This window comes from Odontesthes bonariensis, chromosome 4, assembly GCF_027942865.1.
Source record: "Odontesthes bonariensis isolate fOdoBon6 chromosome 4, fOdoBon6.hap1, whole genome shotgun sequence".
Classification (NCBI taxonomy): Eukaryota; Metazoa; Chordata; class Actinopteri; order Atheriniformes; family Atherinopsidae; genus Odontesthes; species Odontesthes bonariensis.
Window position 1 is genome coordinate 5,572,011 of NC_134509.1, and position 20,534 is coordinate 5,592,544.

General features: G+C 43.7%; 1 protein-coding gene across 1 annotated transcript in view; it reads left to right on the forward strand.

The window, feature by feature from the left end:
• The first annotated feature begins 2,040 nt into the window (after positions 1-2,040).
• usp43a (ubiquitin specific peptidase 43a) overlaps positions 2,041-20,534 on the forward strand; it is a 126,504-nt gene continuing 108,010 nt past the window's right edge. Inside the window, exons 1-2 of the mRNA XM_075462609.1 lie at positions 2,041-3,112; positions 17,375-17,530. Coding sequence (XP_075318724.1) covers positions 2,501-3,112; positions 17,375-17,530 — 768 coding nt within the window. The 5' untranslated portion in view covers positions 2,041-2,500. The remainder of the gene's footprint in view (positions 3,113-17,374; positions 17,531-20,534) is intronic.

Below are 20,534 nucleotides of genomic sequence, written 5' to 3' on the forward strand. Positions count from 1 at the left end.
TAAATCCACACATCTGGTCCGCTAAATTCAATCTTTAGCACTGCTGAGCTGTGAAATTAAGCCTCAGATGATTAGAATATTGAACACTGCACGAAAGATGCTCGAACCCCGTTGAGAGACAGAGCTGCACATCGTGTGTCGGGCGAAACAGTACATCAGGATTCATTTGACCAGCTTAGCAGGGAGAAACCTGACTGTAAATCATGGGTCTACATGTGATATTTTGTCAGTGTGACGAAACAGAAGTGGACACAGTGTGAATAGTTCCTCTCAGTGCCATCCATTTAGAGCAAGGTGAGGTCGTCTTATGCATGAGATCCACAAACGTGCACACATCAAAGCCGTATGAAGTCAAAAAGAAGCTACACCTTCTTTCTTTGGAGGGTTTTCCATGTCAGGGTGTAATGAAGAAAAATCCTCTGGTCCCCGCCAAAGTGCCATTAGGCTACGAGGGAAATCCAACCTCAGATGAACAGCATCACGTGACATGTTGACACCTTTTGATTGTTTATTTAAGAGAATCTAAGCCAAAAGCAGTGCCTGACAAAAACTAAGTACACCCCCCACGCTTTAACAGCTCGTAGAACCACCTTTAGCTGCGGTCCTTCATCATTCTCACATTGTTGTGGAGGAATTTAGTCCCACTCTTCACAACGTTGCCTCAGTTCATTGAGCTTTGCGGGCTTTCACTTATCCACAGCTCTCTTAATGGCGCCTGTCTTCATGCAGCACTTTTCATAACATGGAAACCAATGAGCTGAACAGAGATGGCGAAAGCTGGCAACATTCTATATGACACATAAGCATATATGCACAGCCATAGCTTTACTTACTGTTTAAACATACAAGCACACACAGATATGCAAGCATATACCAACCACCAAAAAAAACAAACAAAAAAAAAAAAACGATTCCCCCACAGCACTACAGTGAAACGAAGCTGTGCTTTAGATTTCCTGCCTTGTTTGGGATTCTTGCCCCGTTGCATGACTCAGTTTTAGACAAGCTTTTGCTCTCGGAACAGGTGGCCTCACATGTGACTGGTTTACAGTGAGATGGTCAACACCACGATAGCAAGGTGCCCGGGTCCTGTGGCTGCAAAACAAGCCCAGATCACCACCCTTCCACCACTGTGCATGACCGTTGGTGTGAGGCGTTTGTGCTGATATGCTTAGTTTGGTTTTCACCTTCTTAAAACATCTCAACTTTGGTCTCGTGCCTACCGAAGCCCGTAGAGTTAGAGATGCACAGAAGCTCTTGGGTTTTTTGCCGTTTCTCTGAGCACTGCACAGTCTGACCTCGGGGTGAACTTGCTGTGACGTCCACTCCTGGGAAGACCTCGCAACTGTCTGGAACGTTTTCCGTCTTACTGTAGAATGATGGACTCAGAACTCTTTAGAAATAGTTGCAGAACTCTTCCAGATTGATGGGCAGATAAAATAAATAATAATAATAATAATAATAATAAAAATCCTCTAAGATGGCTGCCTCTATCTTACCTTCTTGGCATTAACTCACCTGGACGCTCCAGACCAGCACACTGCTAAAAAACACTGCTTTTATAGAGGTGCTCACACCTGCTGATGATTAACTCTTGTGAAGGGACTTGTTTTTTGTTTTTTTAAACACTAATTCTGCATTTTGGCTTAGTTTTGGTTAAACGTTACCACAGTGTAAGATGTCATGTGTTGTTGCTCATCTCAGGTGGCGTTTGCATCATTTTCAAGACCCGGTGAGGACCGTTGGAATCATTTGTTATTTTGTCCTGATGTCTAAAATCTCCTTTTTCACATTTTCTTTGAAAGGCTGTATGTGTAGAAGTGTTTCAGATTTTTAGGAGCGTTTATATATATATATATACATATAAATAAATAAAAAGACACGTTTATAGACTCGTGGATGTTACAGTCGTAAAGGAAATGCCACCTAGGTATTCTACACACCCTCTGAAAAAGAATGGAGGCAGGTGATGTTGTAATTGGTCCTACAGGGGGCGGTTTCAGGCTGACACCCATTAAAGACAACTTCCTTCTTCCCGGTGTTCCCAACCAGACGTGCGAAGTTGAGCGCTCTCTCAGCGAGAGGGAAGTTCAGTGATCTAATCCGGGTTTTAATAAATTCCTGTCAGATGAACGGGCATGAGACGGCCACAGACTGGGGGGGGTAGGGGTGGGGGGAGGGAGTGAGGAACAGCGGTGTTGGGAGAGTCGGACCGCCTGGCGCAAGATCCAGCGCCGAGAGCCATCGATGAGGAAGCGCAGCCCGCCGAACCTGCTCCGTCTCTCTCTGTAGCTCCTGCGGAAAGTCGCTCATCCAAAACGCGCAGACGGCTGACAAAAACAAAACAAATTGGGAGATGTCAGCGTAATAATCTCAGTAATCATGTGCCTCAGTCGAGGGAAGTAAAGCGGAGGAGGAGGAGGAGACGGCTTGGCAGACAGGTGCACTGCTCAGTCTTATTTCATTTTCCTTTCGCTCCTGTGGCTGTGAGATCTGAGCCATGGACAGCCGCAGGGAGAGCAAGGCGAGGAAACAGCCGATGAAGCCCAAAACCAAAAAGCGAAGGGAGCAGAAATACAAAGGTGGGACATTTACGAGGAGGAAATCGCTGCGGTCCATTGGGAATTTCATGGGAAGGATCCTCAAAACTTTGGGGACTTTGGCGCACTTTGGCGACGCGGAGCCGCCGGACGCGGAGGACGACGACGGCGGCTTCTCCCAGAGCGCGTCGGGCGGCTTAAAGAGCGACTTTTCTCACGCGTTCAGAGAGGGAGCCGCGAAGAAGGGCTCCACGGTCTCCTCTCACGGCTCGGTGAAAGCCAGGCTGTCGTGGTGTTCCGGCGACAAGACCCCCGGAGTGCAGGGACTGAAGAACCACGGCAACACCTGCTTCATGAACGCGGTGGTCCAGTGCCTCAGCAACACCGACCTGCTGGCCGAGTACCTCGGGCTGGAGCAGTACAAGTCGGATCTGTGCCACAGGAGGGCGAACGGCGAAGCGAAAGCCGGGGAGCCGCAGGGTGCCAGAGGAGAAGTGACGGAGCAGCTGGCGTCGCTGGTTCGAGCGCTGTGGACGCTGGAGTACACGCCGCAGCTGTCTGTGGAGTTCAAGGTGAGCGCAGAGTTTTAAAGAAAAACGTCTAATGACTATTAGACAGTATTGGAAAAGTAAAACCACAGTTGAACATGCCTTTAGAAGAAAACACTGGATTGCTGGATAGAAGCAAGGCTCGGGATGTAACGTGGCGCGTAAAACCCTTAAAACTAAACTGGCGTTTCATTCACATGGGTTGTAATCATGAGTTTAACTTTTAGTTGCCTGAGAGCATGCTGTTCTGAAGCCCAATAAAACAGAAGCCGGCATTTTAAATCTCATTACCAGTTGCTTGACAAACTGCAACAATGGTGTGTTCAGCCAGAGTCTTCTTCAGCTTTGAGGCAGTATGCAGTGGCGGATCTAGGATATTTCTGAGTAAGGGGCCATTAAGGGGCCACAGTGTTCATAGAGGGGCCAAGTATTTGTCCAACACCCTTGCACACAATTCCCTGTTTTGGTAAGGTGCTGTATACATTTCACCAGTCACACCATGTTCAAACACTTAATTAAACACGTAATTTAAAAAAAAAAAAACTCCTAACCAATTTTACATGCATTTTTACTGTACATAGACAAAATGCTCTCAAACACACACACAGCATGTGAGAAAATCCAGCATTTTATTTCATTTTTTTAAAACCTTTTTACTTTTTCACAAATACTGTCAGTTCAAAACATCTCTCTCACAAACATACACACAGTTGCATGTGGGTGACTACTGTACATTTTACTCCTCTAAAACAGCATTATTCTTCGGTTTTTGTGACGGGAACTGAACCGGACAAAAGACAGATGAGTGACAGGACAGGGGAACGTCAGGGGGCCAATCAGATTTCAGCTGGGGCCAATGCCCCTGTGGCCCCGCCCCTGTCTCTATGATTAAAGTATCCTTAATTTCATTTCATTCACACAATAAGCCTGTAGCCAGAAGGCTCAGCAGCACAGCAGTAGTGGTGGGTCTTGGTTTTACCATAAAAATGCATTTAAGTTGTTTTTGAGCTGTGCTGTGTGAATTACATTCAGCAGCTGTCCAGAGGAATCAGGATGGGTAGAAACTAAAGGCCATTAGCTCATCGGGAACATTTTAAACCTCAAGCATGTTACAAGATTAAAAGATGCCACCCATTCATCCTCCGGTTTAGTTATTCATACACATTCTTCCCACGTGAATCTGTCCACTTCGGGTTGAGAGAAAATGGCTTTTTGTGGTCTTAGTGAAACCTGTGCGGCCAGTGTGCCACTATGCAAACATATTAACAGAATGAACACGTCTCGCATGAAAATTTGACACGCATAAGGCGTGAACTGTGTGGTTTCTATGGCGGTGCTCAACCTGTGTACTTCTATCAATAAAAGCTTAGCTGGGAGTTGTTCAGGGGAACATAAAAACATTAGTCATGTGGGGCAATAAAGACATTTCTCCACTTTGGCTTCTGGCCTTAACTTGTTGTCGTAATGAGTTGGTGGTAGTTTTGTGTGTGCATGCTATCTGGTTACTGATTAGATTCAAACTGCAGTTTCTCAGTTTGACCTGTTCCTCAGCTTAAGGTGGTTTGTCCGCATTCCCAGACTGTCTTACATGGTGTAAGAGGAAACAGGCGTCCCTCTGTTTGCAAACACAAATTATTAAATGCGCAGAGACTTAACTGGAGCTGTACCTTTTCATAGCCGTGGGAACTAGGGGTGCAGGGGGTGCGGCTGCACCCCCTGCTGAATGTGCATTGCGAGATGGTGGGGAGCTAACAAAAATATATTTCATGAAAACCTATTGTACAGTCTCCTCCAATCGGGATTCGAACATGCGTCTCAAAACACAAACGTTCCGACTCAAGCAACGGAAGCACGTCTCTTACCAACTGAGCCACTGCTCCGGTCTACCGATACAAAGTTGCTATTGACATCTGTAGCTACTCCGTAATGCGAGACAGCGCGGTTTACTTATGTAGCCTATGCTTAGACTCGACTGTTCTCTGCTAGTTTGCATCCATTACAAATGCATCGATAAACATAATAAAATAGTAAAAAAAAAAAGGTTAAACAAAAATAAAGTTAAGACTCAGGACTCGCGTGCCGCGTGTAGGCTCATTCCATGAGGAGGCTGAGAATGAGACGTGGTTTATGATATTATGGCACCTCTGGTTTAAAGCTGCAGTCTGCAACTCTTTTTCAAGCATAATGCCTGGAACTGTCCGGGGATTCTGAAAGTAGTACATTAAATACCCCAATACAAAAAAAAAAAGAGTTCTCTAGGTCCCCTATATGTCCCGCTAGGTCCCTCCAAAGCCAGCAGGTTTGTTTACAAAATTGCAGACCGGACCGGTAAAAGGTAACCAATCAGGTTACGAGCTGGGCTCTGCTGCCTGTCAATCACCGATTGTGCGTGCGAAAAATAAGCATTTCTTGCATTTTGCGACTACGGAGGTCACCGTTTGCAACTTCAAGCGTTCTGATAGATCATGTAAACTCTTAAAATGCCAAAAATTAGGACTTTACGTATGACAACAACAAATCCTGCAGACTGCAGCTTTAATGTCCACTGTCTGTCTGTGCTCGTCATCCACAGAGACCCTCGATGGAGGTGTGGCCAACAAGTTCAGCCCAGCAACATTCTGTTCTCTATATAGCCTAATTTTTTAAAAATGCTGTTAAGCCAGCTGCCGTCGAGCAGTAATGTACGCATAGTTATTTTTTTGAGTTTTGAGTTATTTTCGACGATGCTGTTATTGCGGCTACCACCGCGCAGCATGTAGTTAATTCTTAATTAGTTCTGTTAGTGATTACTTTCGACTGATGCTGTGTGAGCTGACGTGGGACACATCACACACATGAGTTCAGTAGGCCTAATGTATAGGCTACCCTTGTTGCCATGAATTTTTAGTGCTTTAATAAAATGCAATATTTTACCAGTTGATGAGGCTGCATACTTTTTTTTGAAATGGTATGGGTGTTTGCGTTGACCATAACGAGGGCGAAAAAGCCGCCACTGACCTAAACTGTGTGTTCAGGACACGATTAAACACAATGTAACAACAGGAACTTAAACAACGTTCTAATATAATTAAAGCTCGCAACAATGTTGCAAAATATGAGCCCTTTACACACGAGCACGGATAGAGTTCCACGGTCAGATTGCAGGAAAGGCTCCGTTTTTTGCTCATTAAAATATTTCATTGAAGGAGATATATACAGCTATTTATTGTATTTACATAACATTCTACAAGTTTGAGAACCCCCCCCCTTTTTTTTTTTTTTTAAACCGCACCCCCTGTTAAAAACTACTTCCCACGGCCCTGTACCTTTTTATCTGGTCAATGTAAATGCATTAAATCAACAAGTGTAAAACCTTTTGCACACAAAAGGCGTCATACTTCCTGTCTGTCATGAGGCAGAGTTTTCGGGCCTTCAGTAGTCATTCTGGTTTTAGTGACTCACAGTCAATTAGCAGGCTTTCTGAGGAGTCACTGCTTGCTGCATCAGTGGCTGGGGGATGTTGGATCGATGGAGCATGTGCACAAAAGAAACACGGGCATTCTGGAGACGAGCTGAGGAGGATACAGTTTATTGTGGGAATCGTTCAAACTTTCTGCACTAATCACAATGAACTGAAATGTGGTTTAATCTTAATCTGATTTCCAATTGTAGACCCGCCCAATCTGACTGATCTAACAACACACAAACAGTTGGGCTGTTCTTGTCTCCGAACGAGCACATGTAGAACTATTACTCACGCCTGAGTAAGTGTGCGCACCTCTGGATTTGCAACCTTTTGGAAAGATACTTAAAGGGAGGTTTTCTACTGAAAGGAGATTAGTTTGTAAATGTGAGGTCTCACACAAGTCAAAATCTGGTTTCTGGAAAAAAAGAAATCGTCTCTTTTCGAGTAAGATTTGTTGACTTTCAGAGGATCTTGGAGTAACGGCTTTGATATGCGTAAATATGGCATCAATTGCCAAAAGCATCTGCCACAGATCAACTTTTTGGTAAAAGGCATTTTTTATTTTTTATTTTTTTTGTTTTTTTTTTTTTGGAGAAAATGAAGCATCTCACTAGCCTAGAAATCTAGACGCCCCTAGCGACCGCAAATTGAATTTGCTCCCGGGCTTGTCTAGTCAGTTGTGGTCGTTTTGCGAGGCTACAAATCGAAAATTAATCGGGCCAATCAAATCGTGAGGAGCGGGGTCGGAGGCCGGGCTACCTAGTGACGACAGAGGTGCGACGTTTCAGTGTGTAGTTCCAGAGAGAGGTAAACGATGGCTGCGAACAGTCTTTCAATTTGGCTTTGGCAGCGACTCTGGAAGATTTAGATATACAGTTTTCTTTGCGAGACGAACAGATAACTGCACTTAAGTTTTTTTTTTTTTTTTTTTAAAAAAGGACGTTTTCGGAATTTTGCCCATCGGGTACGGTAAAAGTTTAATTTACCAGCTTGCTCCGTTGGTCCTTTGCGCTGACTACGTAATCCTTCTTCATCGCTCTGATTGGTTGTTGCGCCATCCTATTGCGTGGCGTTGAGTGCAGAGGCAACTTGACAGACAACCGTTTATCCCGCCCACACTGCTATCCAGCGTCACTAGACCCCTGCACAGCTTTTTGCTGTACAGGTCTGGCTTGCTAGGCTAGCATCTCACACAAACACCAAAAATCTCATTGCAACCAAAAGTATTTTGGTGCGAGTAAGTACCGCTATTCCTCCTCGGTAATTCACACAGACGGAGCCCGCTCAGCGCCACATCAATGTGTTCTTGTGCACAATAAGCTGACGTTGCAGAGTTGGCTCGTGCTTACACCCATTGCTTCTTTTGTATCTGTCACTCCCCTCCCTTTCTGGCTTGGAAGGTGTATCATGTGTGATTGCGTGACATCTGTGGAAAAAGGCTCATTGATGGAACGGTGCATTCATATTTATAAAAATAAAAAAAAACTTTTGCAAAGGGAAAAAATAGAGAAATTTAAAGACTGCACTTAGGTTACTGTTGAAACGAGGATGATTGGTTTTGCATGGAGGAAGAGCCCAAAATTCCTCCCGACTGTTGTTCATTTGTCATGAGTAGCTGCAAGAAACATTGATGGAGTCAGTTTTTTCAGTCGGATTGAGTTTTTCTGTATGGTTGGACCACATTCTCTGAGTTTTTTTTAAATTAGAAAGGGTTCATACAACCTTGCAACCGTTTATTGAAAATAGGACTTGAATGAAGAAATCAGGGAAAACTATTTATATATTCACTCTAGTTGAATTGGCTCTTATCGCAGTCTAGACAGCACGATGAGCAGCCCAAATGCTAATTAACTCTTTAAATGAACGGAATGAACGGAAGCGTGTATCCATGGCGATCTAATATTCTCATGCTTGGCTGCAGTTTGAAAAAAAAAAAAGCAACATCAACAATAACAAAAAGATGTCCTTCGTTCACCTTTTCTCCAAACGCCCCATTGCATCGACACAGTGATTTATGTCTGTCTGCCTGCTCCTCTGTGAAATGGGAGAAAGGATGTTTACTGTGGCGAGTGCATTTGGCTCAGAAAGGGGGATCCCCCCTGCCGAGAAGCCAATAATGGTGTGCACTCAGAGGGTGGGAGTGAGAGATGGAGAGTGGAGGGATGACATTGCTTGTTACCAAAATAAAGCACCTCTCGCGGTCCTCCACCCATCCCTGTGTTCTGGAAGCAAACTGATCATTGGTGCCGGTTCTGTTCTTGTTGGGTTAGTCGCCGGCTTTCTTTTCTCCTTCCGGGCTCGATTTTGCTGCCGTCTTTGTCTGCCGGTGTCTCGACAGAACGACACGGCAGCAACTTCAGTCGGCATTGAAATAAGTAGAACCTCTTTCTTCATTCAGAGTTGGCTTTCGCCGGAGAAATGAGAAGTCGTGGAAATTAAACCTCTTTCTCAGGGGAGATGAAAGATGAGATGGGAGAGTCCTAAATGTGTACATTTGCAGTAGCATTCATGCAAGCAAAATCTTAAGTAAAAAATTATGGAATTGGCTCGACCGGTGCTCAGACTTGTATGACAGCTTGGATGCAGCTGCACTAATGAAAAACACTGACTACTAGGGGTGGGACGATATGCTTTGGTCACGATTCGATTGTATCACGATTCTTGATAATTGCGATTCTCCAAGTATTGCGATTCGATATAATCAGTAATTGCAATTTTCTTCCTCCTTAAAAAAAACAAACAAGTTGAATCATACACTTCTAGAATGAATGTCGTTCCCATAAACAATGCACATCAGTCTGTGTCAGTCAGTCCAGCAGCTGACATTTATTTCAACTGAGACAAAAAGAGGCATTTTTTAAAGTTTACAGTTACAAAATGAATTGAAATGTCCACACAGCACAAATGTGGGCTAGTTTTAACATAACTTAATGTGATGAATTGATGAAGTTTATCTGGACACGGATATGATGTAAAATAATCGATAAAGCTTCCCTTGGCATAGCAAATGTGTTTAGCATAAACGGTATTTAGATTACAATTCTGCTGCCATAATGCTGGACAGGACAAGGGTATATATATATATATATATATATATATATATATATATATATGTGTATATATATATATATATATGTATAATCAATCCAGGGGAGAAAAATCGATTTTTAAAATCATCCCATAAAAAAATCGCGATATGTACATGAATCTATTTTTTTCGCCCACCCATACTGACTACACAAAGGAAAAACAATATTCTTCATCAGTAGGGTTCCAGCTGTCTCGTGTAGCGGTAGACGGTTCAGCTTTGCAGCATGGAGCCTCATCACGTATGACCTTCTGTTCCCATCGTGAATCAGTCGGATTGAGATCCGGCGAGTTGGATGGCCGTGTCATTGAGTCATGTCCTTTCTGAAGAAAAGTTTGAATGCTCTTTGTTTGGCAGCGAGACGAATGGTCACCTTGAAAAACCAAAACCCTCTTTCGGTTACTGCAATGAGTCAGAAGTCCTGTGATCGCAATGACTGCCATCTCCTCCGGTTCTTCACCTGACATCAGCCCCATATCGCTGAGGTTTAAGTCAGAAAAATGGCCATTAGCCTGTTTTCCTCAGGTGCCCATCTTTAGGTTTCACTGGACCTGCACCGCACAAAAGCTCTGGCACCATCCCCTTATCCAATGCAGGTTGGGGATTAATTGCTTTCATCCAATCTTCAGTCCACGACTGCTTCTCTTCAGTGAAACTTGTTTGCCTCTGTTTAGGAATTAGTGGTGGTTTTACATCCAGAAAAGCCTTCAACTGCCTTCTGAGTTTAATCGCAAACATTGACTCCTGTTTCTGCCCATTTGTTTTTAATTTCCTCTGTTGTGCGTTTTCTATCTTCAAGGCACACTGCTACCGTCACTATTACTTTGACCTCTTCCTTGGTCAGCCGGTTAAAACGGCTCATTAAGCTCTATGAGCACTCATCTTGAACTGAAAACTGACTTCTTTGTTTAGACTTGATACGGTTGTTTTTTTGGTTTTTTTTTCAATCAATTTTTTCTCTACATGATCTTAATAAAATTGTTTGTGTGTGTGTGTGTGTGTGTGGGGGGGGGGGGGGTATTTTGTACATTATTTGATATTTTCAGGGCTTCTCCATATTTTCTGTCGAGGAGCATTTTGTCGCCACGGCGCTTAACAGTTTTGGAGAAGCTAAAATGATAAAGACGCCGTAATCTCACTCTCTGAACAACTGTCTGGCTTGTGACTGGTTTCCATGGCTTCAGACCGTACAGAAGACGAAACAAGATACAGAAAGGAGCCACAGTAAGATAGAGGGCACATGGAATGACCTCCCATTCCTTATTTGCTTCACAGAATAAAACTCCCAGATGAATACAAAGAATGGTCCGCAGCGGTGTATTTTTCTACCTCTAAAGACTTACGGACACTCAAAGTTTGATTATGATGTATAAATGTAATATACAATACCATGTCAGTCTAAATTCCACACATAATGCATCTGTTTCCACAAAAGCTGGGCACAGACTGCAGGATCATTTAAGTGAAAATGGTGTAAAGAAAACCTTGAAAATTGAAATTCCAAATTGTTTTTTTTTTTTTTCTTTTTTTTTCTAAAACTTGAATTAGTCTCACAGAAGTCTTCTTAAAGGGATAGTTCGCCTCTTTTGACATGAAGCTGTATGACATCCCATATTAGCAACATCATTTATGAACATTGACTTATCCTCCGCTGCGTCCTGTGAGCAGAGTTCCAGCCGAGTTTTGGCGTTGATGAAGGTAGTCCGGCTAGTTGGCAGGGGCTAGGAAAATAAAGCGTCTTGCTTCTCAAAAAAATATGCGTTCAAAAGAGTAATACATTTGCATCACCAAATCGTTTTGCATGAAAAAGTCAGACCTCACTTCGCTTGGCGCTATTTTTGCCTCCCTTGATATCAATGCGTCCAATGTAAACTGCAGACCGAAGAGCAGACCGAGCAGCAAACACCGTAACAGGTGCGGCTATCGCTAGGTGGCTGGGCGCATTGATATCAAGGGAGGCAAAAATAGCGCCAAGCGATGTGAGGTCTGACTTTTTCATCGAGAACGATTTTGTGATGCAAATGTATTACTCTTTTGAACGCATATTGTTTTGAGAAGCAAAACACTTTATTTTTCTACCCCCAGCCAACTAGCCGGACTACCTTCGTGGACGCCAAAACGAGGCTGGAACTCTGCTCACAGGACGCAGCGGGGGGTAAGAAAATGTTCATAAATGATGTTGATAATATGGGATGTCATACAGCTTCATGTCAAAAGAGGCGAACTATCCCTTTAATGGCAGCATATGCTGGAACACCTGCATCACTGACCATAACCCCGCGGCCCTGACAACAAACTGGATGGACTCTTTCATCTTTCGCACGGAGGACGCCGTCTTCATGAAAGACCGCAGGACAGCATTCCACCTCGCCCGAGTCCATTTGAAGCTCGGAGAAGACGATCGCCTCGCCGGATGTTGGTCATACAGTTCAAAATTATTTGGACACACCTGCTACTTTCTGGCTGGTCCTGGATAGATTTTTATTTATTTTTATTCCCTTTGAATGTAAAAGGCGTTAACTTGCATGAGGATGTAAGTTACATGAGGATGAACAGAGTTCCCTGATGGTGGTTTTCAGTAGTGCTTCTGAGGCCATGCAGTGATTTATCTATTTATTGTCTTTGCTACAGCATGTCTGTTTTTATTGCAGCGCTCATGCAGAGACCCTCAGACTGGACGTGTAGTCGGAGAGCGCCGTGCCCGAGTTGAACTTGTTTTTACTTCAGTGCAGAGCGAGCAGACGGCACGCCCAAACCCCAGCTTGGCTCGGGTCCGTTGTTGTGTTGTGCATCTCATAGACATGAATGAGTATGGAGGTGGAGCACAGCATCCACTGTATCCTGTGTTAAAGCCCCTTTATGTTCACGTCCTGTATTATTTTGAAATCCTTTTGTTTGGCTTCCTGTGTTTGTTTCATGTGATGACCACGCTGGACACCTGTGAGCGTCACCTCCCTCAGAGCATTTATTGCACCCTCCTCGAGTGCCGGGTCACGATATGAATGACCTATATGCTGCGCTGTAAGAAACTCGGCTTCGCCACCTCTTCAGGTTCCCATAGCCACAAGTTAAAATTCTTCTAATCAATGCGCACCTGCAGGATATTTTCATATTTTGAAAGTCCCAATTTCCAATTTTGCTCTCACAATTCAGATTTGATGTTAATGTTTTTTTGTTTGTGTCCCACATCTATTTTCTTCAGTTTTTATCTGTTTAGATTTTTAACAAACGTCTCACTAAGGAACAACACGCAGTGACTGTGTCAGAAAGAGGAAGCCTCGAGCTGTGAGTGGGCAGAGACACCGACGCTTCGTTTGCCTCGTCTTGTCTCCGCTCTCCTTTGAGGACCGTCCTCGCTCTCAGTGATGACCACGGATACTTTGCACGCTCGTAAAGCAGTGGGGCCATACGCCACCTGGACCTTCTGTGCTGAGCAGCTCAGAAGTGCTCCGCGGGTCTGCCTCTCGTTTCAGTCTGACTGCCGCACTTTTTCAGTTGAGCAGATGGGAGATTTTTGGTTTTTGTTGGTTTGGCAACAATGAAGTGCGGCTTGAAGATTTTTGAGCCTCTTTTACTTACTTTGCCACATACATCCTGCTTCTTACAGAGAAACGAGACCCTTCGCAGGTACAGTAACGGTCTCCATATGCTGCTTTATTACGACTCGGTGAACCGTACTCTGTAGCTACACCGCTGTGACGGCACACAATGAAGAAACACGAGGAAAATGGTGTTTGCACCATTTCGCTAAGCACCACGAAATGAGACCCTGTTCCACCGGGTTCTTATCCCTCCCGGGATTTATATGTGGGACTCCATCAGTCCTCATTATTCTGCTGTATGAGGCTGTAATCGCTTCGTCATAGAAAGACTCGGCTTCACCTCGAGTCTCGGAGCTTCTTATAGAGTGCTCACACGGCTCTTGATGCTGTGACAGCTGCGGCTTTCTGCTCCGTCGGTTGTGCACCTGGGAGCGAATTTACAGTCTCTGCTGTGAATCCTCAAAGAATCAATTTCTCAGTTTCAGCAGAGCCTTCCGGGGCCTGTAAAGCATTCAGAGGTGATTATGTCCATCGTATCTGTCCACCTCTCATCCCACGTCTGTGGACGGGCAATCTTTGCTCGGTCTCCACTCGCTTGGGTCTTGATTGGAGGACTTCTTTCAGGCTTTGTCGGAGTCGCCTGAGAGATGTGTCTGATTTCAACTTGGGTTGTATTAATATTTGTCATGAGAAATCCCTGCATGTGTCCCACTGTTTGAGTTTAATCTAGTCTGCTAGTTGATACAGGTACAAGTCGCAGGCGGCTCATGTTTCGAGGTGGAAGAATGATTGTGTGAGGAAAGGTGCTACACTGCTGAGAGAGACGTGTGTGTGTGTGTGTGTGTGTTAACCAGATGTAGCTGGGCAGACGGGAGCTCAGGTGCCACTGATTAGTGGCGGGAATGGTTCTTGCATGATGGAGAAGAATAGAAAAAATAACCGACGGCACAAGACGCAGAAACGGTGAGGATGTGTGTTGGGGAGAAACGGGTTGATGAACGAGGTGGTGGAAGTGGAGGCTGTAAGCGATCTGGCAACACAAGGCTGCAGAGAAATGGCACGGCAAATGGAGCGAGCTGCCAGTAATAAGATGATGCATCCAGTCTCATTCCAGCCACACCTGTGCGTGGAAAACAAGTGTGAGCACTTCCTCTTAAGGTTCTGCTTCATAATGTGTCAGTGTCACTCTCTGTCTTTCACTTTGGAATCCATCCAGGCCCGTTTGTCAGGCTGAACCACAGCGGGGCGAGCTGCTATTTTTATTTTTTTGGGTTAGGTGGGGGGGTCATTTGCCTGATGTAAGTTTATAGTAAATTCCTGCCCTGCCAGCGCTCCGATCCCTCATTGTTTACACAGTGGGAGGATGGATGTGGGGGGGGGGGGCGTGCTGAAGGTGTGAGGTGAAGTGAAGGTTGAAAGATAAAACACTACGGCAGACATGTGGGTGTGGGTGCAGCCCTGCCTCTGCTGACCACTGCGGGGTCCTCCCCCCACACCGTGAAGACTGCAGACGCACGTCTGTCTTTTGTCATTTTGTTATCTTGTGTTTAGTTTCTGGAAAAACTCCCCCTCGTCCACTCTGTCTGCCTAACGAGGCCTCGTCTCCTTGGTTCGTATTGATTGCCAAATTGAGTTGGTCAGTGTGTTTTAAGATGGTTTTCCATATAATGCTACTTGAGAATGACCATTTTAACATTACCATTATATCACCATTTAAGGCTCCTTGAAAACATGTGCTTGTCTCAACGTTCCTCAACCATAAGAACCTCCCGTCACCGCCTCTTTTTGTCGGGGGTTTTAGTGGAGTTCATTGAAAGATGGTGTTTTTCAGTGAACCATTTTCTTGGGGCTAAACGTCAACAGTTCTATCACACAGGACTTGGTTTAAAAAAACAAAAACAAACTGGGGTCCTTTAAAGTGCCCATCCTCACATCTTTCTATCGTGACATTGTGTTTTGGTGAAATGCCCTTTCTCTGAAATACCCGAGGTCAAGAGTTCGTCAGCAACACTAAAGCAGAAAAAGAGACCAACTCGGACAGATTGTGTTGCTTATGACTCAAGTCAACAGCTGATATTCAAAATGTTCATATACAGCATACCATTGTTGCAGATTCTCTGATTTGATGAAGACATTAACTAGAAGAAACAAAGGGGCCCGGTCAGGTGTGGGCTGAGAATCGGATTCTCGGCCCAGACTGATCAATAGTGCTTCGAGTAATCTCTGTGCTCTCTCTCAAGCTGAGCCTTCCTCCCACCTTTATCCTCTCCTTGGCTACTTCTGAAGTGTTTACTCAACAAACACTTAAGTTCCCACCAGAGCTGTTTGCAGGACAGACTTGAGGACTGTAGCTGTGTGCAGAGGAACTTGACATTTCAACCTGTCCTCGGCCTACTTCACTCACTGGCATTTTCCACTTTTATGGCTGTGTGGCTATGTAATATTTTCTCTCTGACTCCAACACGTTTACCTGGAAATGATTGTTCTATCTAGACTGATTCAGGGGCCTTTGAACGGAAGTGTACCTCCGAAGACATTGAACACAATAAGTGGAAAAAACTCAAATGCTATTCAGCTGGTTACAGTTTGCCTCTGGCTAAGGGTCCATTACTACCCCCCCGCAGCCCTCAGGAGTCGGGCTTATTTCCCTCGTGAATAGCATACAGGTGAGGATGGAGCCTCATGGCAAAACAACCCATTTTCAAAGCCTTTCTCCCTACTCAGGGAGGACGACGGCTTTAGAGACGCCACACCCTCCCTGCTGCACAGAGGAAAGATGTTCTCAGCCCGTCTCCACGAAGAGTGGGCCGGGAGGACGCCTGCGTGATCAGCTAAGCTTTTCTCCCGGTCAGAGAGAGTCTTGTTTAAGAGAAACCTCTGTTGCCACATGTATTGAATAAAGTAGCTCACCTCTGCAGTACCTTTTTTTTTTTATCTAAACTGGCAGTCATATCTCTTTTTTCTGGTGTTTGTGGGCACGCGAGCCTGCATGCCACTCACCAGCAGCATACTGCTCGTTTTAGTAAATTAAGTTTAAATCCCAAAACTCCGAGTGCATTATGCCGCATCGAAGTTCCCTGAGTGATTCGTGAGTTTTAAGAATTTTATTTGTTTATTTATTTTTCCTTCTGAAACATGACGTGGCGTGTTCATTCGTCCCATCTGACGTGGCGCGTCATGATAACTCCTTATTCACCGCGCACAGCCTGAAGAGTCTGTGCTCCCGCTTCCCTGATTTCTTCCTTTCATTCCTCCCTTTGCAAGAAATCAATTATAAAAAAGAAGTGATGCATGGGATTACAACTTCTCTGCTTCGGCAAAGTGTCTTTGAAGCCGTGCGGCACACTTCACGAGAGACAGTCGCACAAACAGAAATCAAAGAGATGAGCAAAACTAACGGTACCAGCTGTGACACACAAAACAGAGAGAGAGAGAGATCTCCTCCGTGAAGTCCGAGCCTCTTGATGTCGCCTGTAATTAGACTCAGTCTTGTCACTGTTTTCTAGAGAATATTCCTTCTGTCTCACCCTTTGCAGCTTGACCTCTCCAATTTGGCTGATAACTTTGTGGATCCCTGCTGCCTGTGGTTTGGCACTTCATATTTCTGGGCCTGTCACAACTCTGGCGTAGATTTGACAGAGAGACGGGGCGAACATGCGGCGGCCCGTTGAAACTTCGCCAGCATCCCATTCCTTACTCCGCAGCTCCCTCTCTCCCTCTCTCCATCTGTCCCACATCCCTTCATCCCCTGTCAGCGCTCGCTCATGGTGATGAAGCTCATTAGCGGGCTGTCTCTGTCAGACAGAATGGAGCAGGAGGGGTGACTCCCTCCTGTGTTTATATTTAGATCCCGGGATACTGCAGGTATAATGTGGTGATTTTTAATGAGGTTCGGAGCAGATAGTGGATCCCATCAGTCACACACACACACACACACACACACGGAGTGAAGGAGAGTCGGAGCAGTAGCCACCTACTGTAGTGTTAATGTAATTTTCTGTCTGATTGTACACTCCCTACCCCGTTCCTCAAGGTTGAATTATACAGAAAGGCTGTTTCTTCTTGTAATACCTGGTAGGTCTACCGTAGCATCTTCCAATTCCAATGAGAATTTTGAATGATTTTTTGTTTGTTTGTTTGTTTTTGACAGAAAAGATGTGTCTAATTCATTCAAAGTGACACTCTGATTGTGATGTCTCCTCCCTCCTCAGAGCATTGTGGCCAAATACAGCTCTCAGTTTCGGGGAAACTCTCAGCACGATGCCCTCGAGTTCCTCCTCTGGCTTTTGGACAGAGTCAACGAAGATTTCAATCCCAGCCCTGACAACAACAACAGCAGTAGCAGTAAGACCAAAGCCAGCACCAAGGTGAGTCTGCATTCCTTTGCTTTCTTTGCCTAGATGAAAAATGAGGAATCTAATCGATGTTTTGGCTGATAGACTAATTGTATCATAAGAAAAACAAATGCGCACAAAGTCTACCATCTATATTCTAGTCTCCTCAAACTATTTGATTTCCTTTATGAGATGAAACTGGAATACTTTCCAATATACTGTACCCTCACCCGGCCCCATTATGACAAACCTATCTTATTATGTTAAGTTGACCATGGCAGATCTTACTAGTGTTGAACTCTGTGGAAATTCTTTTGTTCATGGATTACTGATGGACAACATTCTTGTTTTCATTTTAGTCAAAGTAATCACTTCACATGTGTGCAGAAAAGGAAAGGGTTAATGAGTCTGTTTTCCATTGCTAACCACAGATCTGATGTTGCTCGGATGCTCACCTTGCAACCTCGCACTTGGAACGTAGCCAGGACTAGACGTGATATGTTTAGAAGGAATGAAGTGCGTACACATCATGGTGGAGTTTATTACTTTTATGTCCTATTTAAAATCTGATGTTTAAACTCTCCTAGAGCCTAAAGTAAAAATTGTCTTTGGTGGATACATTTGCTGGACTGGACAGGAGTGCACTTTAGGTTTTTTTCTGTTCTTCTCCTCTCTTAATCGTGCTCAGTTTAGAATAGATGGACACAAATGGACTTTGTTTCCATCGGCAACAAGGCTGTTAGTCAGTCATTTTCTCGTGCTTTTGGCAAGTTATAAGACAAAAAGGTTTTGTTTTCATTAAATTACTCACATTACTTCTGACGTGTTAGTAAATGAGAACAATCTCTTGGTCTCAGATCATGACTTTAGAAGGAATCGGAAATGTTCCCTAGTTGCGTTCAACTCCGTGATTATTGTGTTGCCGTAGTCATAGAATGGCCTGGATTTGTTTTGGGACCTTTCTAATTAGTCTTTTATAATTTTGTGTGTGTTTGTATGTTGTTTGTGCTTCACAGTATAGCATACTGAATATGACGACCTGCTGTGTTCGGCACCCACTGTGACAAACCCCCAGTGTTTGACTACATTAGTTAATATCAGGCTGTTCCTCTCAGTTTGCTTCGAGTTTACTGGCAGCGTTGCTTATTCTGCTTCCACTCTGCCCACTGAGGACAAGCAGTCCTAGAAAGTGAATATTGTTACTGACTTAACTGTCACTGCTGCTGTGCTGCTCAGTACCCAGCCCCATTACTCTGACAGCAGTGCTAATAAAGGCACACTTTATGTAACGTGCAGCAAACGGCTTAGGATTGTGACTCATTATGCTGCCAGTAAATCATGGTATCTTAAAGACTGCTAGCCCCATTATGCTAACAGCGATGCTTCAGGAGCCCTATTGCTTTAGTTATAAATCTTACTTTATATTTCCCGCCTAAAATTTTTATTCTAGCAAAAGCCACCGAATTCTTTGCGCTGTTGGACTGAGTCATGACAAGCTCATCCGTTGACAATAAGAAGGCAGGCGGGAAGCGCTCTCGAGCACCCTGCTAGCACTTTACTGCCTGAGAAAAGCGCTATGCTGACTTGGGCTTTAAAGCTCTCTAAACAAAAATTCCTCTGTTTGGAAATCTCTACTACGTCACCACCGCGGTCAACAGTAACGTTTTTCTCCCAATCATCGAAGTTATCCAATTCTTCTGCTGCTGTAATTTTAGCAAACAAAGCTAATGTTAACAGTTCAACAGCTAAGTTAGCCAAATTAACGTAAGGTTAGCCTGCTAATAGGCTAGTGCTCATGTCGGCAGTTGTTTGTTTTCTTGAAGACATTGTAGAATTTTTTGATTTTCACGGTCCTGATAACCTAATAATAACTATTAATTATAATGACAACACATGTGTAATCTGCATCCTCTCATTTTTTCCTTTTGGTTTGAAGCTCAAGTAAGCTGCAATGGCGGATGGGTAATCTTGGTATCCAACTAAATGTAAAATGAACAGTTAGCTCTGTACTACAAGGTTCACTGTTCTATTTGAACTTAGCGTTTCTTCTTCCTACAGTTACACTGTTCCAACAGATCCAAGAGAAAGATTATGTTGTAATAATCTATTTTCTATTTTCACAAATATCTTGGGACAGCTTAAGTATCTCTAAAGAGTCAAAATGGCTCTTTCATTGCAATCTCCAAATTAATCTGTGTCTGCTCTCTATTGGTTTTATGCTTTTTTTTTTTCATTTGGAAAAAAAAAAAGCTTTTCTTATATCCTCTTTTGAATCCTATTTTCATCATCTTCTCAATCAGATGGTAGTGAAACAGATTTGGATCAGTTATCTAAGGGTCGGTTATCATCTAGGATCTTCATTTGTTAAAGTTCCAGCGTGTTACATTTAGGGAGGTCCATTGATAGAACTGCAGTATCATATTTACTGTTTTCATTACTGTAGAATAAGAATTGTTGTGTTTTAATAACTTTAGAGTGAGTAGTGTGCAGTCATGTGGACAAGGAATTCACACACTCTTTCATTTATAATAACAGAATATCATTTGACTTTTAAAATTATGTGTCTTTTTTGATGCCTTTTTAACCGTAACTACAAGACGATGGAAGTCTTTTTAGCAGTGCAGAAGGACAGACAGAAAATAAGATGGAGTGGTAGGTGAGGTAGCACCTATGACTTTAAATGCTTTGTCTGGTCTTTCAGCCTAGTATCAAGGATGGATGTATCAATAGTGAATCTCAATAGTGAATACCAAAAAATATTCATTTTGCATTTTGGGGATTAATAAAGTATAATTCATTGATTGATTGATTGAAAAACATTCTGCACATTTATTGTTTTGACTTCGCTCATCAAAAATCCCTTCTTTATGTTCTTTATGGTCATATATTTTGTATTGATTTAAGCAAGATGATATTTTCTCACCGACAAAATGTTTTACATCCTTCCTCTGTTGAGGACATGAAATCCATCATGGACATATGTTTAGACAACACACTGATTTATTGCTTTACTAATTACACACACAAATATAACTGA